General features: G+C 40.8%; 1 protein-coding gene across 1 annotated transcript; it reads left to right on the top strand.

Annotated features, from left to right (window-relative positions):
• Positions 1-2,610: 2,610 nt before the first annotated feature.
• Positions 2,611-21,153, top strand: slc2a15a (solute carrier family 2 member 15a). Its single transcript, XM_071894733.1, has 12 exons — positions 2,611-2,655; positions 5,353-5,451; positions 7,879-8,039; positions 10,033-10,157; positions 10,252-10,397; positions 11,226-11,358; positions 12,238-12,425; positions 16,355-16,465; positions 16,725-16,826; positions 17,268-17,343; positions 18,744-18,871; positions 20,899-21,153. Exons 1-12 carry the CDS (start codon positions 2,611-2,613, stop codon positions 21,151-21,153), a joined length of 1,569 nt encoding a protein of 522 aa, XP_071750834.1.
• The last annotated feature ends 5,051 nt before the right edge of the window (positions 21,154-26,204 follow it).

Here is a 26,204-nt window from a genome sequence, read left to right as displayed (position 1 = left end):
AGAGCTAGCGTGTGTTGTGAGCTGGCAGCTAGCTACCGTTGTTGGCGTAGCGTCATTGTAGTAGAAAAGCTGATACCTAGCTAGCTAGCTAGCTAAGCTAACCGCTACCTACCTGTCCAACAGAACACAGGCCAACTCTTTATCACTCTTCTTGCTCTTCTCGCTCTTCATACTCGCCAACAGGTGAAACCAAACCGCAGATTCACTCTCGTTTTGGAATGAGCCTTGTCTGCTTGGCGTTTTGCCTCGCTGTATTTGCGTTTCTTACCGTTCTGGCAACCGCGTTCAGGGGGCGTGCGCTTCATGTCTTGTTGAGCTAGGGAGGAGGAGTCAACTTTGAAAGTTGTGTTTACAAGCCACAGCAGGCAAAATCCTACTCAGTATGCCTTTAAACATTAGTGCGATTGTGCTTGTGACATTTTGTGTTAGGCTTCTCGTCATATAGGTTACCTTCTGGTGTTATACACTGACATTTAATGTTAGGCTTCTTGCCGTATCGATTAGCCATGTAGTTATGGTAGTTTTATCCATAAATTTCAGCACACATCAATAATGTACCTCAGGATCATCGGGTGTTTCTGGATTTTAAACATTAAAACTTGTTTAAAATATATTATTATTCTTTATTAATTTGGTTCTGTTATATATTCCAATGATCTACAATGATCTCTTTAATCAAATTACATGAATTAAATTGTCCAGAATTTTTATTGTTAGTTTTAATATGTGAAGTAATGACTTTTTAACATATCTGAATCGATTTTATAAGTTTTGGATCTTTGTAATACCTTAATTTTAATGTTTTTAGCCTTTTAACCCTATTATCACGTATTACTATATATTATAGTTAGGGTTAAGGGTCGGCACAGGTGTTCCTAGATCTTAGGGTTAGGGTTAGGATCCAAGCTGTCTAAAATGGAGAAGTTGGTTGGGTTTAGGCATGGGGTCGCTAAGGTTATGGTTAGGGTCATGGATCCAGACTTTCTGTATTATGCTCCTCTGGGCGACGTCACTTCAAGAGGGATTCACTGAATTTCCCATAATTGCTGGAAGTAATTCCCATTCAATGGGTAGTGTTAGGGTTAGAATAATAGACAGGGCAAACAGAACAATAAAACCTATAGATAATCTCATTTATTATATTGCCACTGAAATGTTTTGATCATTGTAAATAAGTTTTAATGTGCAATAAGTAAGATTTTTAGTGCCCTATAGCACAAAATGACCATAATATACCTGCAGGGGGTTGATAGGGTTGTTAATCTAGAAATACAAGACACACTCATATTATTAATTTGGCTAAATGTAGCTTTGCATGCAGAGTCCCTCAATCAAACACTCTGCCAGGAATCGCATAATCATCATGTGGCCGCAATAAATGTTAAAGCATTGTGGTTGCTGTTAAAAGAAGCAAGCCAGTGTTTGCAGTGACTGATCACTGGGCAACAATCTCCCCCTTCACATGACACGTTTCCAAATCCTGTGACTTTGTCTACTTCGGCTTCATGAAAGGCTGCTGTTGTTTGTTAGAAAATCCTGGCTTTTGGCATAAAGATTCCCACGATGATAATCGATCAGACGGTGCATTTTAAGGAACGAAATAATTTGTGAATTCCCTCAACTGGCGTATGACCTGCAAGATGTCATAAACTGGCACAACCTTTAATTGCGTGTAACTGCATCCATGTTAGGTAATGGGATTATGATTTTTTCATTAGAAGGCCCTTTATTCATTTGGGTGAACATAGGGATGAGCCATATAGAAATAAGACTAGACTCCTCGCTTTATACTACAGTCAAATACAGCTCTGTTTATTAACTTGTATGCCCTTGACTCCTCTCATCCTCTCCTCTATCCTCCTCTATTCTCCTCTATCCTTTCCGATTCTCCTCTTTTCTCCTGTTCTCCTCTCCTTTATTCTCCTCTGTCCTCTTCTATTCGCCTCTCTTCTCCTCTATGAATCTTTATCCTTCTTTATCCTCCTATTGTCTCCTCTGTTCTCTTCTTTTCTCCTGTATCCTCCTTTATTCTCTATTCTTCTACTGTTTTCTATTCTCCTCTTTTATCCTCTATTCTCCTCTATTATCCTCTCCTCTCTTCAAACGATGATCATCTCATCTTAGAATAAACCTCTTCTTTTTCATGTTCCATTTTTACATAATGTTTGGTTCATTTGTGATCATTTACCATCATATCAAAGCACAAGAGTCTAACAGAAAGCAGTAAAGTAATACCTCTATCTTTCTCCTCTGCTCTCTTCTCCTCTCCTCTGCTCTGCTCGCTCTCTGCTTTGTAAATTCACTTAGAGCTAATTGATTTCAGCAGGCTTTTCTCTCAGGCCGTCACGCTGCTCTCCGTCATGTGATGACACTGTGCGGGCTTGTTAATGGGGGCCGGGGCACCGCCGCTCGGTGGAGGAGAGGCCCGACACGCTGCACATTAACCGGCCCAAATGCTTTAACCTGCGGCAGGCCGAGTCCTGTCTGACCACGCCTGCTGCCTGCTGCTGCTGCTGTCTGCCTCCGGCCATGAGAACCTCTGCCGCTTGAAGACAGAAGACCGTGTGGCTCTGTGGTTCGGTGTTTGGGACTCAATGACAGATTTCCTAAATGGCTGAGGAGGTTTTAATTTCACCGCCGGGGAAAATCTCATCGGTAAGTTGGAGACTTGCTTTATGAATCAGGCTGTATCCAGGATCAGTTGACTAAACCCTAAATGGTTTTAGACACAAAGTCCCTGCCAACTTACACACTTATGTCCACTAACTTTATGGGGACAAAGTGGAGCCGTGACTGACTGGATATTATTATTTGGTCAATGTGATATGTCATTAAATGTATGTTACCAAACTATCAGCTTAGAGGAACATTGACATATGACTTCCAAATAGATTTCTGGCAATGTCTGTTTCAATGTTTGTTTGCTAATGATAAAAACTACAAAATCAATTTTGTACTGCCATATCCACTTGATAGTTCAGTTTTATGAGCTTCTTGCTCAGGCTACATGTGAAAACTGCTCATGCTTGCTGTGTGTGTGACATTATGACCATGTTATAACCATGTTATTACATGTTATGAGAATGTCATGACAATGTTATAACCATGTTATGACAATGCATAGGAGGCCAATGACATGGGTGTCCCATTTCCCCCCCCACACATCATCATTCAGGAATAGAGTAGAATAGAATAGAATAGAAAAAGAATAGAACAGTACAGTGTAGAACAGAATAGAATAGAGCAGTACAGTATACACTACCGTATAGAAGATTAGACTAGAACAGAACAGAACACTATAGGATACAGAATAGAATAGATTAGAATAAAATAGAATACAATACAATAGAATACAATACAATGCAATACAATACAATACAGAACAGAAATAAAGTAATTGCCCGTCCCCCTCCCATGACATCAAATTTATATTTACATCATATTTATTATTTATAACAAATATGGAATAGGTCAAGGTTATCTTAGTGAACTTAACATGTGGTTGGGCTTCCTACAGATCACAGGTCAATGTCACAAGACAATATCTACAACTTCCTGTGGGGGTGTGGGGGTGTGTGTGTGTGTGTGTGTGGGGGGGGGGGGGGGGGGGAGTGTATGTGTGTAAACATAAGTGAGTGCATCTGACCATTTAACATCCAAATTAAGTTTGCATTTGAGTCTCCTGGTTTGGCCTTGACCTGGGTCAAATTTGTCCTTCCTGTGTTAAACTGATTTCACTCAATTAATGAAGACATTGATCGCCCTTCACTTGAAATTGTTAGAGTTATAAAGAGGAGCGATGCAGAAAGTCTTGTGTTAGACTGGTGCCAGACAAATCATTGCTTTAATGGAAGTCTACCAGTATAACTGTATTTCCATTGAGGAGGTCCAAACTAGGATCCACTACACCACTTTTGACTTCATTGAAGAGAGTCCATTATTCAGCCTACTGTCACTCAACATAGTGTATGCTAAAGTGTTAGCATGGAGCCTACTGTCACTCAACATAGTGTATACTAAAGCGTTAGCATGGAGCCTACTGTCACTCAACATAGTGTATGCTAAAGTGTTAGCATGGAGCCTAGTGTCACTTAACATAGTGTATGATAAAGTGTTAGCATGGAGCCTACTGTCACTCAACATAGTGTATGCTAAAGCGTTAGCATGGAGCACCTGAGCCAATGATATACCAGTAGCACATGGATGATTTTGGTGTCTATGTTCATGTTGATACATCCCTAGTTAAAGTTGAAAATAATTATATAATTGTGCTTGTGTCTTTGAATGTGTGTGTGTGTTCATATGTGATGTGAGAGAGTGAGAACTATGACAGTAACTCCAGAAACGTCAGGAGAAAATGTCAAGGAGGTACTCAATTTCCGTTTATCTCTTTCGATAAACACCCTTGTTTGACATTTTTTGTTCACTCTGCATGTTGCGCACTCTTTTACACACCCCACCCTTACACTGTATTATCACAGACTCTACCTCTTTCCTTATCCCAAAATCACACTCCTGGCTATTCATCCCTTTGCATCACCTCCCTCTATCCATCCCTCACCCATGTTCCCCATTACCGCAGGCCTTTCCCTCCCAGTTGAACTCTTAAAGTAATACCTTGACATTTTGAAGTTTAGTTGGATATTGTTTCTTCACCAGATACTTCTCACACTGTGAGGAACAAGTTTCTGTGTTTGCCCTTCAGTTTTCCCTAAACTGGCTTGCAGCCAGTCATGCCCTTTGGTTTGGTTGCAGTGAGGAATGTTAACAATGCTAAGCCATTTTAGGAGAAACTGAAGGATTCCAAAATAAGACCTCCACTTTTTCCTCTACAATACATTTCACAGAACCATTTCCCCACAATGTGACTAGTATCTGGTGAAGAAAAATAATCAACTAAAACATAAAATGTCAAGGTGTTTGCCAGATAAAAGAGATTAGGATCATTTCAGAAAGTATAATGGTTTTGAATTGATTCCTTGCATAAGACCTCTGAATGGCCTGCAGTATTTTATTTTCCCTGCATAGGGTTCTTGAATAAAGGGTTTCAGTGCCCTTATGTTGGGGTACATACCCCTTATATTACAGGTGCTACATGTAGCATTTAACATTAATAAATCATTACCACGATGAAATAGAGGCCAATAGAGGACCATGGTCTCATTTGTTTACAGTAATTATACCAAGGTATCACATACATTTGAAATTTGACAGTGATATACTGATGTTTAAAATTATACATGTAGCACCTTTAAAGGCTTGTATGGGACTTTATTTTCAACCAATTTTTCCTCCTTCCTGATATAATCTCTCTCTCTCTCTCTCTCTCTCTCTCTCTCTCTCTCTCTGTAGCACCTGACCGGCTCTCTGTTGGCGGTAGCATTCCTCACCTCCTTCGGGAGCTCCATGCTTTATGGCTACAACCTGGCTGTGGTCAACTCCCCTGCTGTGGTAAGACACACAACCACATGCACACACACACACACACACACACACACACTGGGATTCAGCCGATAAGGGTTTGATATGTTTGGATTGAAGCTGCGGATAGACAATATCAAGTCTTTGCATTTGATTATTTTCCTGCCAAAACATCTCCAAAATTCTAAGGATGGCCATTATCTGAGTTTTAATAAAAAGCCAATATCAGCCTGTTTGAGAAGAGACAGAGAGATGCAGAGGGAGAATGTGTGTCCATGTTTGACGGACAGAGACGGGGCGAGCGAGAGGTTGAGGGAGAGAGAGAGTGTGTGTGTGAAGGGCCGTTTGTTGTGAGGAATGTGAGCTGGATGACATACAGGACTCATCTTTATCAGAAGGAATGCAGCTTGGCCCAGTGAGAATGACTGTACAGTGTAGGTTGCACTGTCCAACACCAGGGGCGGAGAGAGTACCAAAATATCAAGTAGAAGTACTAATACTTTACTGAGAATTTACTATAGTAGAAGTACAACTATCAGTGTAAACATCTACTTAAGTAAAATTAAAAGTGCCTCATTTAAAATATAGCAAAAGTTATTGAGTTATTTTAAGAAAAGGTTTACCGCTAACTAGAGCTAACGATTTGCTGTTGCATTTGTTGGTAACAAGGATATGAGTTCACAATGGGCTATACAATCAAACTGATTTCATTATTACTTTTGGACAAGAAGATTTTCTTCCAGAGTTTTGGGACAGTAGATCTTCAGTAGCCTACTAACTGTTTAGCGAATTTTAAGCAAACTTTTGAATTGTTGAGAAAGGGTTGAAGCAAATTAGCAGGCTTCCTGATCATAGAACTGCTATATGTACAAAGCTAGCTTCCGGCTATCTTGCTAGTAAGCTAGTTTGTGGCTAGCAGTTTCATGGCAGCTAAAAGATAATTTAGGAAGTTTTTCCCTCTCTGACACAAATGCTTGGTTAAAAAACATAACAGACAAAATTTCAAAATATTTAGGCCAAGTTATAATGCACATAGGCAGAAGAGAGAAGAGGGAATTAATATGGTAAGATACGATTAAAATCGAATGATATCCGTAGGGAAGTTAGGTTGTTGCAGTAGCAAATAGTAATAGGATGCAGAAAAGAAAACAGAATATAAAGAAGAATTGAGCAAATGGGAGGTATTTGAATATAAAACAACTGTTAATTACGGCACTAGAATGTAGGCCTATTAAGTAGAAATCCAAGAATGAAAATATAAGAAATATGAATTAGAAGCATGTGTGCAGGATGTGCAAAACAACAGCAGCAGAGCATTGCCAAGACAAATATGTAGGGCCTATAATATACATAAAATATTAAATACATGTGCTGTGAAAGCTTCTCTGTCAAGCTTCTTTATTGCCAAATGATGCGCTATCAAATCACACTATTTCCATTCTTTTAGTCAAATAATTTGAGACTGTGTTGAGATTGACTAAAAAAGCCCTAAATTTGTCACTTATTGTCTTGTTTAATGGAATTGTTAAACAATGTAGTCACTACAAGTAAAGACAGTTTTATGTGACGATAGGGAGACAGGGATCATCATTCACTCTGACATTTCTGTGGTGAGAAAATTGGCGTCACAAAACATAAAAACACTGTTGAAATATTATACCATAACATTGTTAATGCCAAGTTCTGAACAACAAAGGAAAGTATAACCAAGTGACCAAGTGTCTGTGTCCAATACTGACAACTGTAACTAACACACACACAGTACGTATGTAATTTCGTGAATAGGAAGCAAGGTGTTTTTGACTTTTCCTGGATTAAAAGAAAAGTTTAAAAATGTAAAAGATACCAGTGGAGTAATGGGATCTGTGTTGGTGAGTCTTCCTGTCATCTCCCGCTTGGTTGGATGGGATAGATGCCGGTCCACCGACTCGTGCCATCTCGTGGTAAATTGATTAGGAGGCAGAGGTCAAAAAAGAGCTTGGGAATTTGATTAGTTGAAATTGTCAGAGTGAGGAAAAGAAAAAAGAAGACAGCAACATATTGGTCTTGTGAAACCAGGATGACTTGGCCACATGATACAGACAAGGTTTTGGCTGTGAAACTGCCTTCTCTAGTCTGGAAGGCTTTCTGATTGGCTAGGTGAGGCAGGATTGAGGCTTTCTGATTGGTCATATGGATGTTTATTGACTTTCTTTTAAAACCTTTATCCTATACACTATACTAGCCCTTGGTGATATACAGTAGCACAGCATTACATGATAGCTGGATGATAACCGATTCTCTCTTTACCCATAGACCCTATATCTCTCTAATTACTGAATTATTGCTCATTCAATATCCCCTCTTTCTCTCCTGTCTTTCCCTGTATCTCGCTGCAACTATCCCATCATCTCTCCCTCCCTTCTTCCCTCATTTCCTACCTCCTTCCCTACCTCCTTTCCTCCTTCCCTCCCTCAGTACATTAAGGATTTCTACAACAGGACGGTGGTGAGTCGTAATGGAACGGGACTCAACGGCGAGACCTTGACCCTCATGTATTCTCTCACCGTGTCCGTCTTCGCGATCGGAGGTCTGGTGGGCTCCCTCATCGTAGGCATGCTGGTCACCCGCTTCGGCAGGTAAAACACCTTTCCTATTGATCAGTAACCATGTCCACTATTATAACATTCCAAACAATTTTTTGAGTTTTTGTCTCTGAGAAATCAGCTCCAGCCTCCTATTAGCATTTGTTTGCAATGTTAGTGCAAGTCAATGGGGTATGAAACCATTGCTTTCAAAATCCCATCATTCAAGTGCTTTGAGACAATTATAATAATAATAACCTTTATTTGTATAGCACCTTTCATACACAACATGCAGCTCAAAGTGCTTTACATCAATAACAATCAATAAAAATTATATTACGTATTCTTACTAATTATAATAATAATAACTTTATATGTATAGCACTTTTCTAAAAACAATGTTTATAAAGTGCGTTACATACAATAAAACCCAAAAGCACAGTGATGTAAAACTATCACAATAAATGATAGAGCTGAAAAAAAAAAATAGGAATAAAAGGTAATACAAGAGATAAACAGGTACAACTAAAAACAAACTAACAAACAAATAGAGATACAATTAAAAACAGATGGAGCTTTACATAAAAGTGTGTGCCGAAAAAATTATAAAAAATAGGAATAAAAGGTAATACAAGAGATAAACAGGTACAACTAAGAACAAACAAACAAACAGAGATACAATTAAAAACAGATGGAACTTTACATAAAAGTGTGTGCCAAACCACAAGAAAGCAATAAAACGGAGATACAGGTACAAGTAGGCTATACTAGGCTAATACTACAGCTGTGGAAGTATATGGAGTGGCTTGCAAGTGATGCTAAGAGTTATGGTTTCATACCCCATTGACTTGTGCTAGCATTGCTAACAAATGATAATAGGAGATGGCCAATTTCACAGAAACGCAAGCTCTGATGTAAAAACTTTTGGCACAATCTAAGACGGGGCTTTATTAGTGATTAATAGGGTAGGCTTATAAAAATCGCTGAACCGTCCCTTTAATGCCCCTTTAAGCTGCTGTACGGATCAAAAGAAAGGTCGAGTGGAGTTTGACCACAGATGGGAAAGATCCGTCCTTGCTTGACCTCGGAGCTGTATTTGGACGCTGGCTCCGCTCTGCCCCCGCCACCCTTACTCAACGCCCCCGCTAGACTGTGTGGCCTTGAGGGTGGATAGTGGCCAGTTGGCAGTGGCTGGCCTAAGAGACACTCAGCAGCATCTGGAGCTGCGGGCGCCGCCACCAGCCCTGCCTGGACACACACAGCTAACACACACAGAGAAACCGAGCGGCGTAAAAGAAGGGTTTCAAAATGACACTCATATGATAGAAGAAATCAATATCTGTTTCATATACAAGGGTGAAAGATAGGGATAGTGCAAGATCTGGAAGTCACAACCAGAAACCTACACACACACACACTTACATTGGCACCAAACGTATTTAGATCAGCCCCTTCTATCAATCACACCTCCTGTCCTCTGTACTCAGACCTAAGCGATAACCCCAACCCCCCACCCCCTCCCTCCCTGGTGCTCTCCGCCCTTCAAAGTGCACTACCCACGTCCCCTCTGCCCTTCAAAAAGTGGGCCACTCTTCAAAGTGCACCGCCGCAGAACAAAAAAGTTCCGTCGCAATCAGCGCCGATCGGCCGAAAGCCCCATTCATCTCCGCTATGTCATAGAACTTCGCCGGACATTTACATGCAAATGAAAAGCGAGCGATTTACAATCCCATTTACGGGCTGATCAGTTTCTCCATATAGCAGTGTTTTATGGCTAATCACAGCTTATGACCGCCCTTATGAGCCGCGTTAGCGTTTTATGGCTAATCAGGACTTATACAGGCGTACATGCCTATCATTTTGACTGTGTGTATATTGGTGGGGGGGGGGGGGGGGGGGGTGCAGGGTTACTGCTATCTGTCCTCGGACCAATATACCACCAATGTCCTTGCTGTTTCATAAACCTCTGCTTCATATGCTTTTATGTATATTCATAATCCCGGCCTACTGGTTGTGTATGTGTATGTGTGTGTGTGTGTATGTCCAGGAAAGGCACGGTGGTGAACACGACAGTGCTGGTGTTCATCGCTGGCTCACTCATGGGCTTCAGCAGGATCTGCGGCTCGCCGGAGATGGTCATCTTTGGCCGCTTCATCACAGGCATCCACTCAGGTATATATACACACACACACACACACACACACATTTCATTCCAGTAAATGGCTGCGTTCTGTACCTTGATCCCCTCCTCTGCCGCGTCGTGCAGGCATCTCTCTGAGCGTCGTGCCGATGTACCTGGGCGAGATCGCCCCGAAGAACCTGCGAGGCTTCCTGGGTCTCGTGCCGAGCATCTTCATCGGCACCGGAGTCTTCGCCGCCCAGATCCTCGGCCTGCACGAGCTTCTAGGAAAGGTAGTCGAACGCCACTTCCTCAAAACACCCTGAAAAGTTGTTTACTTGTACAAATCATGACTAAACCTCAAACCTCAAATAGCTTGGAAAGACTTGGATGCTTGGATGTGCCTGCACTTATCTCTGTCATTTACATACTACCATTGAAATAGACTAGGTGATGTATTTTTAATGTATTTTAGTTTGTAACAGGTTGTGGTTATGACTTTCATCTTGGCATATGGTATACCGTATGTTGCTCATTGGAGAATTTTGTGCCTCATACCGTTTGAGTATGATTGGCCTCAATTAGGGTTAAACTGATATGGGTTTTTGAAGGCAGATTCTGATGTTTTTGGATTGAAACTGCTGATTTTTGCCAGTATTTTGTGCCAGTATTCATTATCTTTAAATTGTATTACTTTCATGCCAACAATTTCCCCCAAATTTTGTGTTTCCCCAAGAATTTTAGAGAGTGAAAAGCCCCTGAAACAGCATTTGGACCATGAGACGCTAAAACTCTCCATTGAAACCCAGGATAATGAGAATAAGAATAATAATCTGAAAAAAATATTGATGCATACTTCTGTGGAATCAGTTCAGGTTAAGGTCTACCCATAGACAACCAGTGTAGTATTGATCAATTCTACAATAAATATGTAATCAATCAAACTTCATCATATCCATCACATCAGAGGTGGACCACACTGACTGGACCAGATCTGATTTTTAATAAAAGGCCAATACCAGCCCTATATATCAGTCAAACCCTATTCAGGATCACAATAAACTGATGAGAAAAACATTCCCACCACATATGTTATAATACCAGTGTTGTAATGCTTATAGGAGGAGCACTGGCCCCTCTTCCTTTCTCTGGTGGTGGTACCCACCTTCATCCAGCTGATGCTGTTGCCATGGTTCCCAGAGAGCCCCAGGTACCTGCTGATTGAGAAGCACAACGTCCACGCCACCATCACAGGTCAGTGTATTGGCATTGCCACACATACAGGAAGGGTTGCAGATTGAAGTTTTAGTTCTACAAACAGAGCTGCTCTGGAGGCAGAAATACTCTCGTTGGTTGAGTTACACCTCAGTGGGTGGAGCTAAAGAACCAAAGTAACATTAGACTTTCACTTGAAATGCCGCCCATGTATTCGTATTCAACTATTTTCTAATCAAACAACACAATATGATCCACTGCTGCTTTAGAAAAATCCTCAACTAAAAAGGAGTTACTTTTGAATGCAACATTAACATCTCAAGCAGGCTCCAAAATTAGCTGATTAACTGAACGATCACGTTGGATCATCATCAACCCAAGGTTTGGGTAAACTCTCAGCAGCAGCAAAGTTAGTATCTGTTATGGATGAGGTCCAGAATGACTGTGTTTTATTTTAAATGGTATATATACCATTGTTATCACCACTATTATGTAGTGAGAAGGGATGTAGTGGAGGGTAAACTTTCTAAATTCAGTTTATCTAGAGTTACATAGAGTTGAACCACCTTTTTAGCCTGACATAGATCCTTATGACATATATTTATTGTACCACTACATCATAATAAGTAGTATCAAACTGAGGTAAGTTATGTGAGGTTAGGGACATTTTAGGAAAAAACGCAGAAATTAATGCTTTTCTGGAAATATAATAGATTTTTGTTTATACTGATGATTGTTTACCTTATGATGATCACTGACTGGAGGTCATAGATCACCCACCTCTTTATTTACCACTGCATCACTGGTAGAAAGTCACTGCACATACGTTCTCTTGCTCAAAAACTAGTGTAGCTGTCATTAGTTACTTTCCAGATCCAGTGCCGTGACTTTCCTTAACACCTGTTCCCTCTCCCTCAGCTCTGAAGTGGTACAGGGCCCAGTGCAACATCCAGGCGGAGATCGAAGAGATGCAGGAAGAGCAGCGCTCCTTGTCGTCCGTGGACACGATGTCGGTGTGGCGCCTGCTGCTGGACGACACGGTCCGCTGGCAGGTGCTCAGCGTGGCGGTCATCAACGTCGGCATGCAGTTGTCTGGCATCGATGCTGTAAGGATGCTAGGAGATTACTGCTTCTGTTTTTTAAAGTGATTACAGTTTTATTAGAAAGTAACGATAAGATAAGATGAAACTTTAATGATCCCCGTGGGGAAACTGGATCATTGCAGCAGCAAATGGTAACAGGACACAGCAGAGAAAAATAGAAAATACATAAGAATGGAGCAAAGCGGTGGTGTTAAACATAACGCAACAATTACAACACTAGAAGTTATTAAGTAGACCTATAAGAATGAAAAGTATGAATTATATTATATTATGTTATGTTATGTTATGTTATATGAATAAAATGCATATATGCAGCGTGTGCAAAATAGTAAATAGTAAAATAGTAAAAAAAAAAAAAAAAAGTGTGCAAAAATAGTAGGGCATACTGAGACAAATTAATGAAAAAATGTACAACATGAAAATACAAAAACAAAATGAAATATATGCTATAGGAAAAAATATAAAAATGTCAAGACCTCTTCAATATGATGAGGAAAAATATGAGAATATGAAGAAAAACATATAAGATGTGCAGAATGTGTCTAGATGTGCATTGAAAAAAAAAACTGACAACAATTTAGAAAAACAATTCACAGCAAATAGACAACAAACAAGTCTTCTTCAGTATTCATCATTTCAATACAACAACTAATAAATATTGGTTATTGTTACATGTGATTACACTGGAATTCCCAGCATGAGTCACTAAATATTCCTCTTGTATAACCCAGTTATTACCCAAAGGGGGTTTGAAGGTTTTGCAGGTGTTTGGTATAAAATGGTGTAAACAATCATATTCTATCCCTCTATCCCAGCTCATTCTTAACCGGTTTGTGCTTACGAAGCGTCTGCTGTTGAGTGCCAAATGGTTTCTGGGAAATGGAGTCTTTAGGCTACAGCGGAGTGCAGCACAAACTGGCTAGTCAGATGGCTAAAATCAATTCTTCCGCTTTTTATTTCCACTCTTTCTCTCCCACTCGACATGTCAAGTCTCAACATTTAATTTCGCATCTCGCTCCTCTTACTTTTTCACCCCCTTTGTCCACCCCATCCACCCCCCTCCACCCCTCCACCCCCCTGCTTTTCCAGCTCCCTCATCTGATTGATCTAGCTTATTAGACAAAGACACTGAAAATGAAAACAGGCCCAAATGATCCCTCATTGTTTTATAAGCCTCGCGTGGTCCTGTGAATAAACCCAAAAGCCGGTGTCATCATTTTTCCGCCGATACAATTAGCCAAATCCCTTCTCTGAATTATGCCCCGGAGATTCATTAATTATTCAAATGATTACCGGGGCGCCCAGGCCAGAAAGTGCACACTGTAAGCGGTGGAGCTGAACTCATTAGCGTGCCCTTCTCCAGGCTGTATTTTTAGCTGCTAATTAGCTCTGCCTAAACAAAGTGGGCCAGTGCTGAAACATGCTGATAGTGAGGCCAGTGCTGATGATGATGATGATGATGAAGATGATAGTGGTGGTGATGACGGTGGTGATGATGTTGATTAGGATGGAGGTGATGGTAGTGACGACGATGATGATGATGATGATGATGACGATGATGACGATGATGACGACAAGGATGATGATATGATGATGATGACGATGATGATGATGGTAATGAAAACTGCAATGATGATGATGATGATGTTGATGCCGAGGACAACAAGGATGATAATAGGATGATGATAACAGTGATGATGAGGATGATGATAACAGTGATGATGATGAGGATGATGTTGGTGATGATGAAGATGATTATGATAATAGAGATGATGATGGTGATGATGATGATAATAGTGATGATGATGATAATTATACTTGATGACAACAAGGATGATGGTGATGATAATGAGAATAATGATAATGAGAACAGTGATGATGATGATGATGATGATGATAATGAGAACAGTGATGATGATGATGATGATGAGAACAGTGATGAGGATGATGATGATGATGATGAGAACAGTGATGAGGATGATGAGAACAGTGATAAGGATGATGATGTAATGATACCAGTGATGATGATTATTATGATTATTATGATTATTATGATATTATGATGTAGTGGTAGTGATTATACTTGATGATGATGACAAAAAGGGTGATCATTTGTTCAGTGATGATGATGATGATGATGATGATGATAACATTTATGATAATGGTGAAGATGAGAACAGTGATAGTGATGATGGCAATGATGATGAAGGTGATTGATGGTAACAGTTTTGTTGATAATGAGAACAGCGGTGATAATAATAACAGTGATGATGTCATGATGATGATAGGGATGGTGACTGTGATGAGACAGATGCCTGAGGTGATCTTTAGGCCTAAGTGGATGTGACAGTTGGCAAACCTTGGCACAGCTCCAGGAGCACCACAGGATGGTGTGTGTGTGTGTGTGTGTGTGTGTGTGTGTGTGTGTGTGTGTGAGAGAGAGAGAGAGAGAGAGAGAGAGAGAGAGTTTATGCCAGCCATGTGTCTGTGTATTCATCTACCTGGTCTTTTAGCCGTCACCGTCTGCTATCTCCAGTTAATACCCCTCCTGTCTTGTGTTGCATCCCCTAAAGCCTCAAATTGAATTGAATTGAATGTGAGCGGATGTCCGCTGCCTCTCTGTGGCGATGTACCACCTGTGCAGCCCTCAGGTCTTCAACGTATGCCTCCACATTTTGAATTTATTCCATTCTTTTTCTTCTCCAGGCACATGTCACATCATGGGAAAAAAGTTTATTAAAAAGTTTTGCTTTTCAGCTACCCTAAAAACACTCGTAGGTTGTAGCTTGTAGCTAACTAGCTAGCTTTGACTAGAAGGCTTTCAGGTGATGTAACACACCCTCTGGCGGCCATGTTGGAGGTCTTCATCTCCTGGGCAACAGTGGGTGTGAACAGCTGATTGCATTTCTAAACATACAACTTGGCTGTCTCAACAGTATGGAATAGATATGATTCATTTCTGTGCTGTTTTTGACAGCACAGAAATTTAGTTTTGAGTATTTCACCACTAATAAATATGATTGATTTTTAGATAATGTCAGCTTATTAGCTAGCTAACCATAGCATCTGATCAGCTAACCATCATTGTCTTGTTGTGAAAACATCTGATTTGCACACTAGCTAACTTATCTAGTAAAGCTAGCGTTAGTAGTGGCTAGCAGTCGCATGTTGACATCAGTTTCTTCCAAAAAACATTTGAACTGAGCTGACTCTTCTCAAGCTACAGCTGTATTTTGGAGACTAGACTAGGGCTAAAGACAAGACAGTTGTGTCAAGGGTGTTATTTAGCCATTATTTGCACACAGCCAATTCTCCACTGGACGTCCATGATGGCGTCAGATGTGGTTGCTGGGCGATTCAGGATGCAAGTTCAAAGCCTCCAGTAAGGAATGCTAAAAATGCTAAAAAGCTGATTTATGGTTAACTGAAGTGCCAATGCTGAAATTTTATCCACAAATTGGAACAAGTGTGCGTTGAATAAAAAAAAGCATGAATGAAAAAAATCAAGGTGTGTGTTTTCTCCACCACAGACCTGGTGTATACCTTTGAATACAGACATGCCAGTGCCAGAGACCCAGTATACCACAGTGAGGACAGAAGCAATAAAAACAGGAAACAGAGCTGATGAGACTGAAGAGAGGACCTGGGAATTTGATCACATTGTAACCTGAAATTTTGCGAGAGAGAGTTCAAGTTTCATCAATTAAACTTAAAAGAACTATATTTTATCCATGTCTGATAAACAATAAGCCTTAATCACACTGTTTTCCCCGCTCCATCCTTCTCCACTAGGCCCTATACTCTATCAACGTATAATTGTCATAGAAATCATATTTTAGAGCAAGAGACAGATTAGCTAGGTGAGGCAGGAATGATCCTTTTAGGGTTTCAGCTCTCAGGTCCAAAAGAGTCTTAATCTTTCCCCCCCACAGATCTGGTTCTATACCAATGACATCTTTGAGAACGCGGGTATCCCAGCACCAGAGATCCAGTATACCACAGCGGGAACAGGAATCATAGAAATCATTGCAGGACTCATTGGGGTGAGCTTACAAGTTAGAGAGATTCATACCCTTGTGTTACCTTGTTTTCATTGGTTTGGTGTCTTTCTTTCATAATTTTCTTACGTAATTTCCTTTTTCTTCCCTCAATTTCTTCATTCCGTCTTGACTTGACTTGACACCTTCATTTAAATATATAAAACCCCATTGAGAGCAATGTTCTCTTTTACAAGAGATCCTGTATAAAAAGTGTGGCCCTTTAACAGTGTGTGATGTGAGCTCTGCCTGTCCCCTCCTGTAGTGTTTCACCATAGAGAAGCTGGGCAGGAGGCCTCTCATCATCGGGGGCTTCACCATGATGGGCATCTGCTGTGCTGGGATCACATTCGCACTCATTCTACAGGTGTGTGCGTGTGTGTGTGTGTGTGTGTGTGTGTGTATGCATGCGTGTTTGAGCTTGTGCATCTATGCATGTATGCACAGCTATATTTCCCTCATTGGGGGTGGCGGTAGATGCCTACAAGCGGGGTTGTGAGTAGAAGGTTGATTGAATCCCTGAACCAGCGGGGAAAATGGGAGGAACAAGTATTCTCAATGTTCCTTTGAGCAAGGCACTGAACTCCCAACGGCTCCAATGGAGCTGCTCAGTGGCCACCAGTAGAAGACTGTGGTTGTACTGGCCAGCTCCCAGTGTGAATGTGTTGAACTGCATGAATGTGAAGCAGGGCATCGCTGGAAAAGAGCAAGGAGCTCAGTGGACTTTCCCTGGATAAATACATTTTTTAAAACATTACATTGTCCCCAGTGTGATTTCACTGACCTCCACTGTTTCTCCTCCCTACAGGTTCACTTATCGTTTATGCGCTACATCAGCGTCGGCTGTGTGGTCGGCATCATCGCCGGCTTCTGTATCGGTCCAGGTAAGTTGCTCTACATGTTCCAGAGAGTGTTGATGATCATTATGGGCTGTTTTGATTCAATCCAATTATATTTGAGATGTGATTTTCAGATAACTTTTACACATATTTTTCACACATGCATGATGCATGTCTTATGTCAGGCATGATGACATAAGACCTTGTTACATTTCTAAATAATCAGTGTTCAATTGAATTTTTTGGTTACTTTTTCCTACACTTTGGCATTCACTTCCGTTTTTGGTGATACTCAATTAAACTTGGAAATAATCCTAGAATAAACTTTGATGCTGCTTGACAGTGACATACACAGGGTTTCAGTTGATATACCACAGACTCACATGGTACTGAGGCTCAGAGTGCTTTGTGTGATGAAATGGCGCCCTCTAGGGGTCACACTGGACAAGTTCTTAAAGGGGAATACCACTGAATTGGAAAGTTTCAAAATGTAATTCATAGGGCAGCTCCAGATTTGTAATCTTGATTTTTACATCCCTACTCTCAGATTTGTTGCTCTATGACAGTTGCTCATATTCACAAAATTGATTGGACTGTCCAAGACCACAGGAATAGCATATTCTGTTTAAATTTCTATATTTGAGTGGTGTTCATTTACATTACATTATAGGCATTTAGCTGATACTCTTCTGTGTTACATTTAACACAATGACAGATAAATATGGCAGTTATGCATGCTGAGAACTCTGTGTGATTTGGCTGTATATCCCCTGTAAGAGTGACAAATAAGAGAGATACGGTTTAATAATATGTATTCTATGATGTATGACTCTCCCGCCTACATGCTGCCCTGGCCCACACTGGATTGGCTGACTCTGTTTGTCCCTATTAGCCTTTCTCATGCCTTATTGGTCTGAAAGATGATGAATGAACATGAATAATCAAATCAACATGAATAATGTATTACAGACGTAGCCGCTCATCAGTAGAAAAATGTTCCTCTACCTAACCCCATTGAAAATGTATGCAACTAATGCCCCCTTTAGTTGTATTCATTAGGGTCATTAGAAGCGGTGCAACATAATGTATGGCTTATTTTCCACAGTGACCACAAGTGACTGGGTGATTTAAGTCCCACATGTAGATAAGAACCTTGTAAAAACATACATACGTGTGTGTGTGTATGTGCATATGTGTGCATTTGCATATCTAACTAACATAATTTAATTCCTAAAACGGCAATGCAATGAATTATTGTGGATTCAAAATATAGTAACCCTCTGCAACATGTACTTGTCATTTAACTGTCAGTTGAAAACCTTGTGGGATCAAAAGCCAACCTTTCAGGAATGCATTTCAATGCAATAAATAAATGAATAAAAAACATGGGAATAAAAACACAGAAAGAGTTAGAGGTGTGATTTCTTGGTTCGTGCCTGTTCCAGCGGGCGTTCCCTTCCTGATCACGGCAGAGCTGTTTAAACAGTCCCACCGCCCAGCAGCCTACATTGTGGGAGGATCACTCAACTGGATATCCAACTTCACCGTGGGCTTCGTCTTCCCCTTCCTGCAGGTGAAGGCTATTTGTTTTCGTTAGAAGTGGCTGCCCTGCAAAAATGTAGTTAAATGTAGTTACCGTGCCAAAACATAGTCTCCACCTGACTAAAGATGCTAGCTGTTTCTTCCCTCATGTCTGCCATCTCTTTAGCTTTGATAACACGTATTTCCATCACTTTCATTTACCTTTACCCTCTCTTTTGAGTCTACTGTCTACTACCTGAGATAAATTCTTTCTCATCTGGTTTCAAATGCTTCAGTGATCAGTTGATATGTACACTTTGTGACTAATTCCTGGTGCTACAGCTCACTTTCAACTCTTACGTTGCATATTTGCCCTCACTGAACATGTCCTCCATGTTGGCTCACCATGACAGCTTTCATTCCCCTTGAAAGATAGTTATGTTGCCTCTTTCCTCAATAAACAATGCCCATGCTCTTTCCTCGGCCCTGTATAATGTCACATAGGTTAACAGTGGCCAAATCTAGACAAGTATGAAATCATGAAATCATACATATTTTAGGAACTAAATATGAAATTTCATATCAGGAGTAAGCGTGTGCAGATTTGGCTACTGTTACCTTATCTGTCTTTGCCAAGCATTGCCCCTTCTGGCATAGAGGCTTTGTGTCACAAATCTCCTATCGACCACATCTGGCTCCATCATGGAGGTCCACAGAAGAATTGGCTGTGCACAAATAATGGCTAAATATATAACAACCGGGCAAGAAAAATAAAGATGCTTGAAAAAGTTTGTTGTGGTGTGCCAATTCAGTAACATTAAAGTAAAAGTGAATAGTCTGATGAGGTAGATTTGTTTCCAAATGTAGGTTACTGTGACACAGTAAACTGTCTTGTCTTTAGCCCTAGTCTCTGCTCCAAAACACTCTGAGTTGTAGCTTGAGAAGAGTCAGCTCAGTTAACCTGAACAAACCATTGGTTTTAGGCTAATTTTGCAGTAGTAACTAATGGTAATGTTAACATGCAACTACTTGCCACTACTAATGCTAGCTCCTACTAGATACAGTATGTTAGCTAATGTGCAAATCAGATTGTTGTTAGCTGACCAGATACTATGGTTAGCTAGCTAACAAGCTGACATTATCTAAACGCAACATCAATTAGATGCATCAGTGGTGAAATGATCAGTTCCCAGTCAAAAACTGCACAGAAAAACTCTGACTCTCTGACTGAACTCTGTTGAGACAGTGTTACGGTGAGGTGTGGTGAGGACCCAAATGCAGACACAGAGACGAGGGGCTGGAGCACAGTTCAAAAGACAGTTTATTTACTGTACTGGTAGCTGGTAGCTGGAGCTGAGGATTGGCATGCAGCTGGGCCAAGGCAGGACAGGCAAAGAGCCTGGCAGAGCGGGCTCCAAAGAGCGGGGAGCCGAACTGATCCGACGAGGGAAGCAGGCGAGGCAGGAAGGCTGGAGTCTGGCTGGCAGGCTGAACGGTAGCCGAGTCCATGGAAAAACAAAGTGTATGATCCGGCGGAGAGTGGATGGCAAACTGGGGATAAATACTGTGGGCTGATAGGAAGCAGGTGAGCAGACGAGCAGACCGGTGATGAGCTGATTACAGGCAGGTGTGGAGGGAAGGTGCAGAGAAGGGAGGAAAGACCAAGGGCATCTAGTGGCTGGCAGGAGGATGGCAGGACTGGGGAGTGAAAGGGGTGGTGACCAGGACACAGGGGCAGACAGGGGCAGACACAAGGGCTAGGGCTAAGAGGGCAGACACTAGAGCTGAAAAGGGGCAAATCATGGCAGACAGGGGCAGACCATGACAGACAGCCAGGTTGTACGTTTAGAAACACAATCAGCTGTTCACAGCCACTGTTGCCAAGAGAACTGAGCACCTCCAACATGGCCGCCAGAGGGTGTTTTACATCACCCTAAAGTCCTCTATATGCACTCTGCTGTGGGCACTGGAAAGCAAAATTATGGTATATATCAATTTGGGACTCTCAGTGTCAAACTAACTTTTCTGTCCCATTCCCCAAACCCCGGTTCATCCATCCACCCCACATCCGCCTACCAGATGTCAGCAGGGTCCTACTGCTACCTGGTGTTTTCCACTGTTTGTCTGTCCGTGGCCCTCTACGTCTACCTCGTCATCCCAGAGACCAAGAACAAGACATTCATGGAGATCAGTCGGATGTTCGCTAAGAAGGAGGCCGTCCCAGAGACCCAGAGCCTGGCCCACGTGGATCAGCTGAAGCTGAGGAAGATGAACGGCTACGGCACCCTGGAGCACGGTTCGCTGGAGTTTGACAGCTCTTCCTCTGTACCTTAATGGAGGTTCAGGTTCTCTCTGGGAACACATCAATCAATAGCTCCCCTTACTCTCTTATACTCTTGGTGTATTAACTCAACAGCAACTCAACACCGTAACGCAACAGCACCCAACTGGACCCAGTGGGCTCAAGTTGGGTCAAGCTGGATTTTTCACTTGGGTCAGGCTCAGGTTCTAAAATATTGCTGAAATATCGCTGGTCATTTGCAATTATTGTATTTGCAGGTTCTTATCAATGTTGTGTTTTAGTATGATTTGGACCCTCAAAAAGCTATCCCCCTCAGGCTTGCTTTGTATTTGTGACACAAATATTCCAGGGTGAGATCAAATTTTCTGTCCCAAGTCAAGATGATCACTGAACGGCAGAGTTTTTTAAGCATTAGCATGTTAGCTTTGATATCATTCCTCATTGAAACCTATGAGCACCACTAGCTGCAAGCTACCAAGCTACCACCAGGTTGTACCAACTGTTTGAATGAAGAATGCTAACAATGCTTACAAGCCGTGTTTAGCATAGTAGAAGGACAGTTGTCGAAACACTTTTTCCACAATGTGAAGGCAAGTGCCTGCATAGTAATATAAAATATTACTAAAATTCAAAATGTCACAGTATCCCCTTTTGGACAGGGTCCACCAAATTATCTGTTTTGGGTTTTTTTTTTATCCTCGTCTATTAGTTATCCATTGTTTCTCTATAGCTTTCTTATTTCCTGTATTTTAAAACTTGATGTCAGAAAGACAGATCGCAAATACCTACTCATTAGCATTCATGATGAGGGCTGATAAATAGGAGGGGAAGCATTCTAAGACTATATAGACACAGCTTATTTGAGGAAGAAGGGGTGTGAGTGAATGTGTGAAAGAAATTAACCATTTAAATATAATCTTCATCTTTTCTAAATAGCAAAAAAGCAATAATGTGCAAATAATTATGTGAATTTCCTATATTTATGCATTTATTTGATCACATTTGTACATAAGTCATGTTCTTTGAAAATTATATTACTGGTTTATATTGTTTTATTTGTAATTAATTATATTTCCCTATACCAGCACCTGTGTGAGGCAGTCATTTTGAAGACTGCATCAGTGTACTCAGTGCTTGTCAGATCTGTAAATTTTTGCAACAGGGTTTAGCAAAGTGTTTTGTACAAACAGAAAAAGCCAAAATTTGTTCTCGAATATATAAATATATAACCATATTTTAATTGTGTTTAGGGTATCTCCATGAATTAAATAATAGTGATATCTTTGTGAGTGTTTTTATGACTGTCATTTGTATTTTTGAATACTGATCAAATACCCTCTCTCCAATTTCCATTCCATGCTAGTGGCCTACTATCACTCAACATAGTGTATGCTAAAGTGTTAGCATGGAGCACTGGAGCCAATGATCTACCGGGGACACATGGATTATTTTCAGGATGACAGGTTTTTTTTTTACTCTTAGTCCAGAAATTGTGACATAAATATCCAAAATTTGTAGCAATATCAATTGTATGGCTCTCCTCACTTAATACAATTTTCAGTGTTTTAGGGCTTGGAAGCTTTTGATTATATCACTATTGTAATAAGGAGATATTTAGCATCTCATCTTCAATCTCATTCTGTTTACAGTGTGAACAGAGAGGTTTATGTCTTTCTTGCCATGAGTTTTTATGACAACCTTTTTCATTTGCCAAGTTATCAGAAATCAAAGTATTCTGCTGGCCAATTTCTTTACAGTTAATTTATAGCAGCTAACTTTGGGGTTCATCTTCACATCAAGCAAATTACAAATGTAAAATCTCTCTCTCTCTCTCTCTCTCTCTCTCTCTCTCTCTCTCTCTCTCACTCTCTCTCTCTCTCTCTCTCTCTCTCTCTCTCTCCTTCCAACACACACTTAACTCAATTCTGACCCCTGGTGGCCAAAATAGAAAAATATCTTCCTAGCCCTTTTCAGGAAAAACTGCTTGCTCATAGACCACCATAGTTAAGCTCTGCTGTATGCCAGTGGTTCTCAAAGTGGGGTCCAGGACTACGAGGGGTCCTTCGGGGGGTTTCAGGGGTCCTTGAATGGGTTGCAGGCAGTCCCCAGCAAAATGAGGAATGGTTTAACTTCACTATAGTTTAATTCAGTAGAAGTTACAGCAATTACAGAATGTGAAAGGATGACTATTGTTTCCCCATGTACAGTGTAGACAGTTTTACAATTCAATACTAAATCAACAACAAAACTCTCTATATGGGGGTTCCTAGGACTCCCTTTACACACACACACACACACATATTACAAAGTGGTGCTTACAAGGCATTATAAGCATTTTATAAGCGCATCGTGAGTGCATGATGATTATTATAATCAGAGCATGATAAAAACAATATGCAAATAATGTAGGGGGTCGAATATTTTATGGGTTAACTGTCTAGTTAATGACTTAATCTAAACTGAATGTAATTTTCTGATGTTTGTATGATAATTATATTGTAAGAAAAGTTGATCTATGCCGCTAATGGGATTATAATCTGCTTGTAATGCAGCACAATGCACTTCATCTATCTGTCTGTCTATCTCCATGTTGCTCTCTCTGACACACACACACACACACACACACACACACACACACACACACACACATCACAGTGTTGTAATTAATGGCAGTGCCTCTGTCCCTAATAAGCATTCTGTGGATCTTTATTGCAGTGTGTGTCCCTGTGGTAATACAAGCTTTTCCGTGTGTTTGTGAATGTGTGTGTGTGTGTGTGTGTCCCAGTGTCCCTTGCCAAGTGCCTGTCACTGGCGCTGATGGCATTATAACAGGGGAGCGGAGGACGGTGACAAATGTCCGTTATCAGGGAACGAGGCCGGTGACAAATAGAGCGGCGGCAGCGTCACTGAGTAATAAAACTAGATGGATGATCCAGCAGCAGCAAGTCCACTATCTATTTACATGGGCTCCAATTAAAACACAGAGAAAGAGAGGAAGAACGAGTGGGAGGGAATCAATGATAAGATTAGAGGAACCTGGGAGCGCTGGGAGGTCGCAGCAGCAAACAGCTAAGAAAAATAGAATCTAAGTATTTAGCAAATAGGAGGTTTTAAAAATAACACAACCAGCAATTTCAACACTAGAAAGGTGGTAAGCAGAAATATATGAATGAAAAAATGCTACAGCATGTATGCAGGGTGTGCAAAATAACAGCAGCAGAGCATACTGGAGCAAAGGAATGAATGAAAAGTATAAAAATGTACAAAAATATGAAATATATGCAGTAAGAAATAAGTCAAAATAGAAAAATATATATAATACATAATACACAAGAAGAAATTGAGAATTATATGTAAATTTACACCATATATGTACAATTGGGCACCAAATTCACATTAGAATTGATTACAGAACACCATAAATATGTAAGGAAACTTCAATTTATTAAACCATAAGCTATGGCAAAGTCCCTATCTAATATCATTTACCACCAAAACTTCCAAACCTGCTTATTAGACTCAATTAATGACTGACATGATATTACTAATTGGTTAATGTGAAAATTATTAGTCATAGGTCACCAAACTATCCGCTACATTGGTCCTGAATGCTTCCTGATGTGACTTTTTTATTACATTTCTGGTTATTTTTCCTTGATCTTTGCTCTCTATTATAATGATAAAAACCACAAGAAACAATTTGGACTCAGTTAGGTCGAAGTATCTATCTCTGCTTTAACCCACAGTACTTGTCTCTCTCACTGTCTTTTTCCCCCTCCATCCCTCTCTCTCATCCTCTCTTTCTTTGCCCTCTCTCTCTCTCCGGCCTTTGTCTCGGAGCTGTTGATGGCACATTTGTAAATGCGCTGGCAGATAGCTGATGAATGTGGCACTTCTGTGCTACAGGCTGTAAGAGTGTGTGACAGGGTGTCTTACGACGCGCCCGGCCTATTCTTTATGCCTTAGCACCGTCCTGCAACACAGACAGCTCACATCTGCCCTGCCACATAATGCATGTGCAGACTGGGGTTCAGACTGGGGTTTCTGGAGGCTGATGCAGATTTTTTATTTTTTTTTGGTGAAGCTGACAATAGCTGGCATATGTGCTGAAATTCAATTTTACCATTTTCATGCCAAAAAAAGACTCCAAAAGTCTTAAGTATTCAATGTTTCTGATTATAACAAATACAGTTTCCTTGGCCATATTCCTTATCATTTATCATTAAAATTGTGAAATATGTTTCACACAGCGATCATTGTAGTGTTTCTCTCTGTGCTTCTCTCTCAGCCCAACCTGCTACTTGCTGGTTTACTATTTTCCTATTGGTGAAAGCTGTGACTAGACCTGCTGATACACAGCTTTACACTGATATGGGCTTTTGAAGGCCAATAGCGATATATTTAGATTGAAGCTGGCTGGATAGCCGATATTGTGTGCCGATATTCAATACCTTTCAATTTGACCATTTTCATGGCCAAAACTTTACATGTATTCAGCTTTTCCCACCAGATTTTAATTCTTGTCAGGGTGGAAAAGCCTCTGAAACAACATTTAGACCATAATGGGACACTAAAACTCTCCACTGAAACCCAGACTAATGACATTTTTTCAGGGTTACCATCTCTTTAAGGCTGACCCACCCCACAACGATTCAATGGTAGGGAAACTCTGGGCATGATTGACTTTACATGAGGAAAATTTAATTTGTTTAAACAAAATTGACAGAGAGAAAAAAACGAATGAAAACGTGCAAAGAAGACAGACTAGACTGTTGAGTAAAATCCTCCCACACCACAATGGAATGATGTCCCTGGCCCAATATCGGCCCGATATATCATGTCCACTCACTGTGTGTGTGTGTGTGTGTGTGTGTGGGGGGGGGGGGGGGGGGGGGGGAGGGTTACTGGTGGGGTGAGGGGCTGTTTTAAGTGCTAATCACCGTTGCTTGCCCCGGGGCCACAGACAGGGCCAGGGATGCTGGTATGCTAACGCAGCCGGCCAATAAGCATCCGGGCCGGTTTCTCCGGACCGCTCCAATACTCACATGTTTATTCTCCCACATCATTAAAGTCCTAAGATGTT

The sequence above is a fragment of the Centroberyx gerrardi genome, chromosome 15, assembly GCF_048128805.1.
Source record: "Centroberyx gerrardi isolate f3 chromosome 15, fCenGer3.hap1.cur.20231027, whole genome shotgun sequence".
NCBI classification, from domain to species: Eukaryota; Metazoa; Chordata; class Actinopteri; order Beryciformes; family Berycidae; genus Centroberyx; species Centroberyx gerrardi.
The sequence above is the reverse complement of the archived record's forward strand: the minus strand, read 5'-3'. Positions and strand labels throughout refer to the sequence as shown.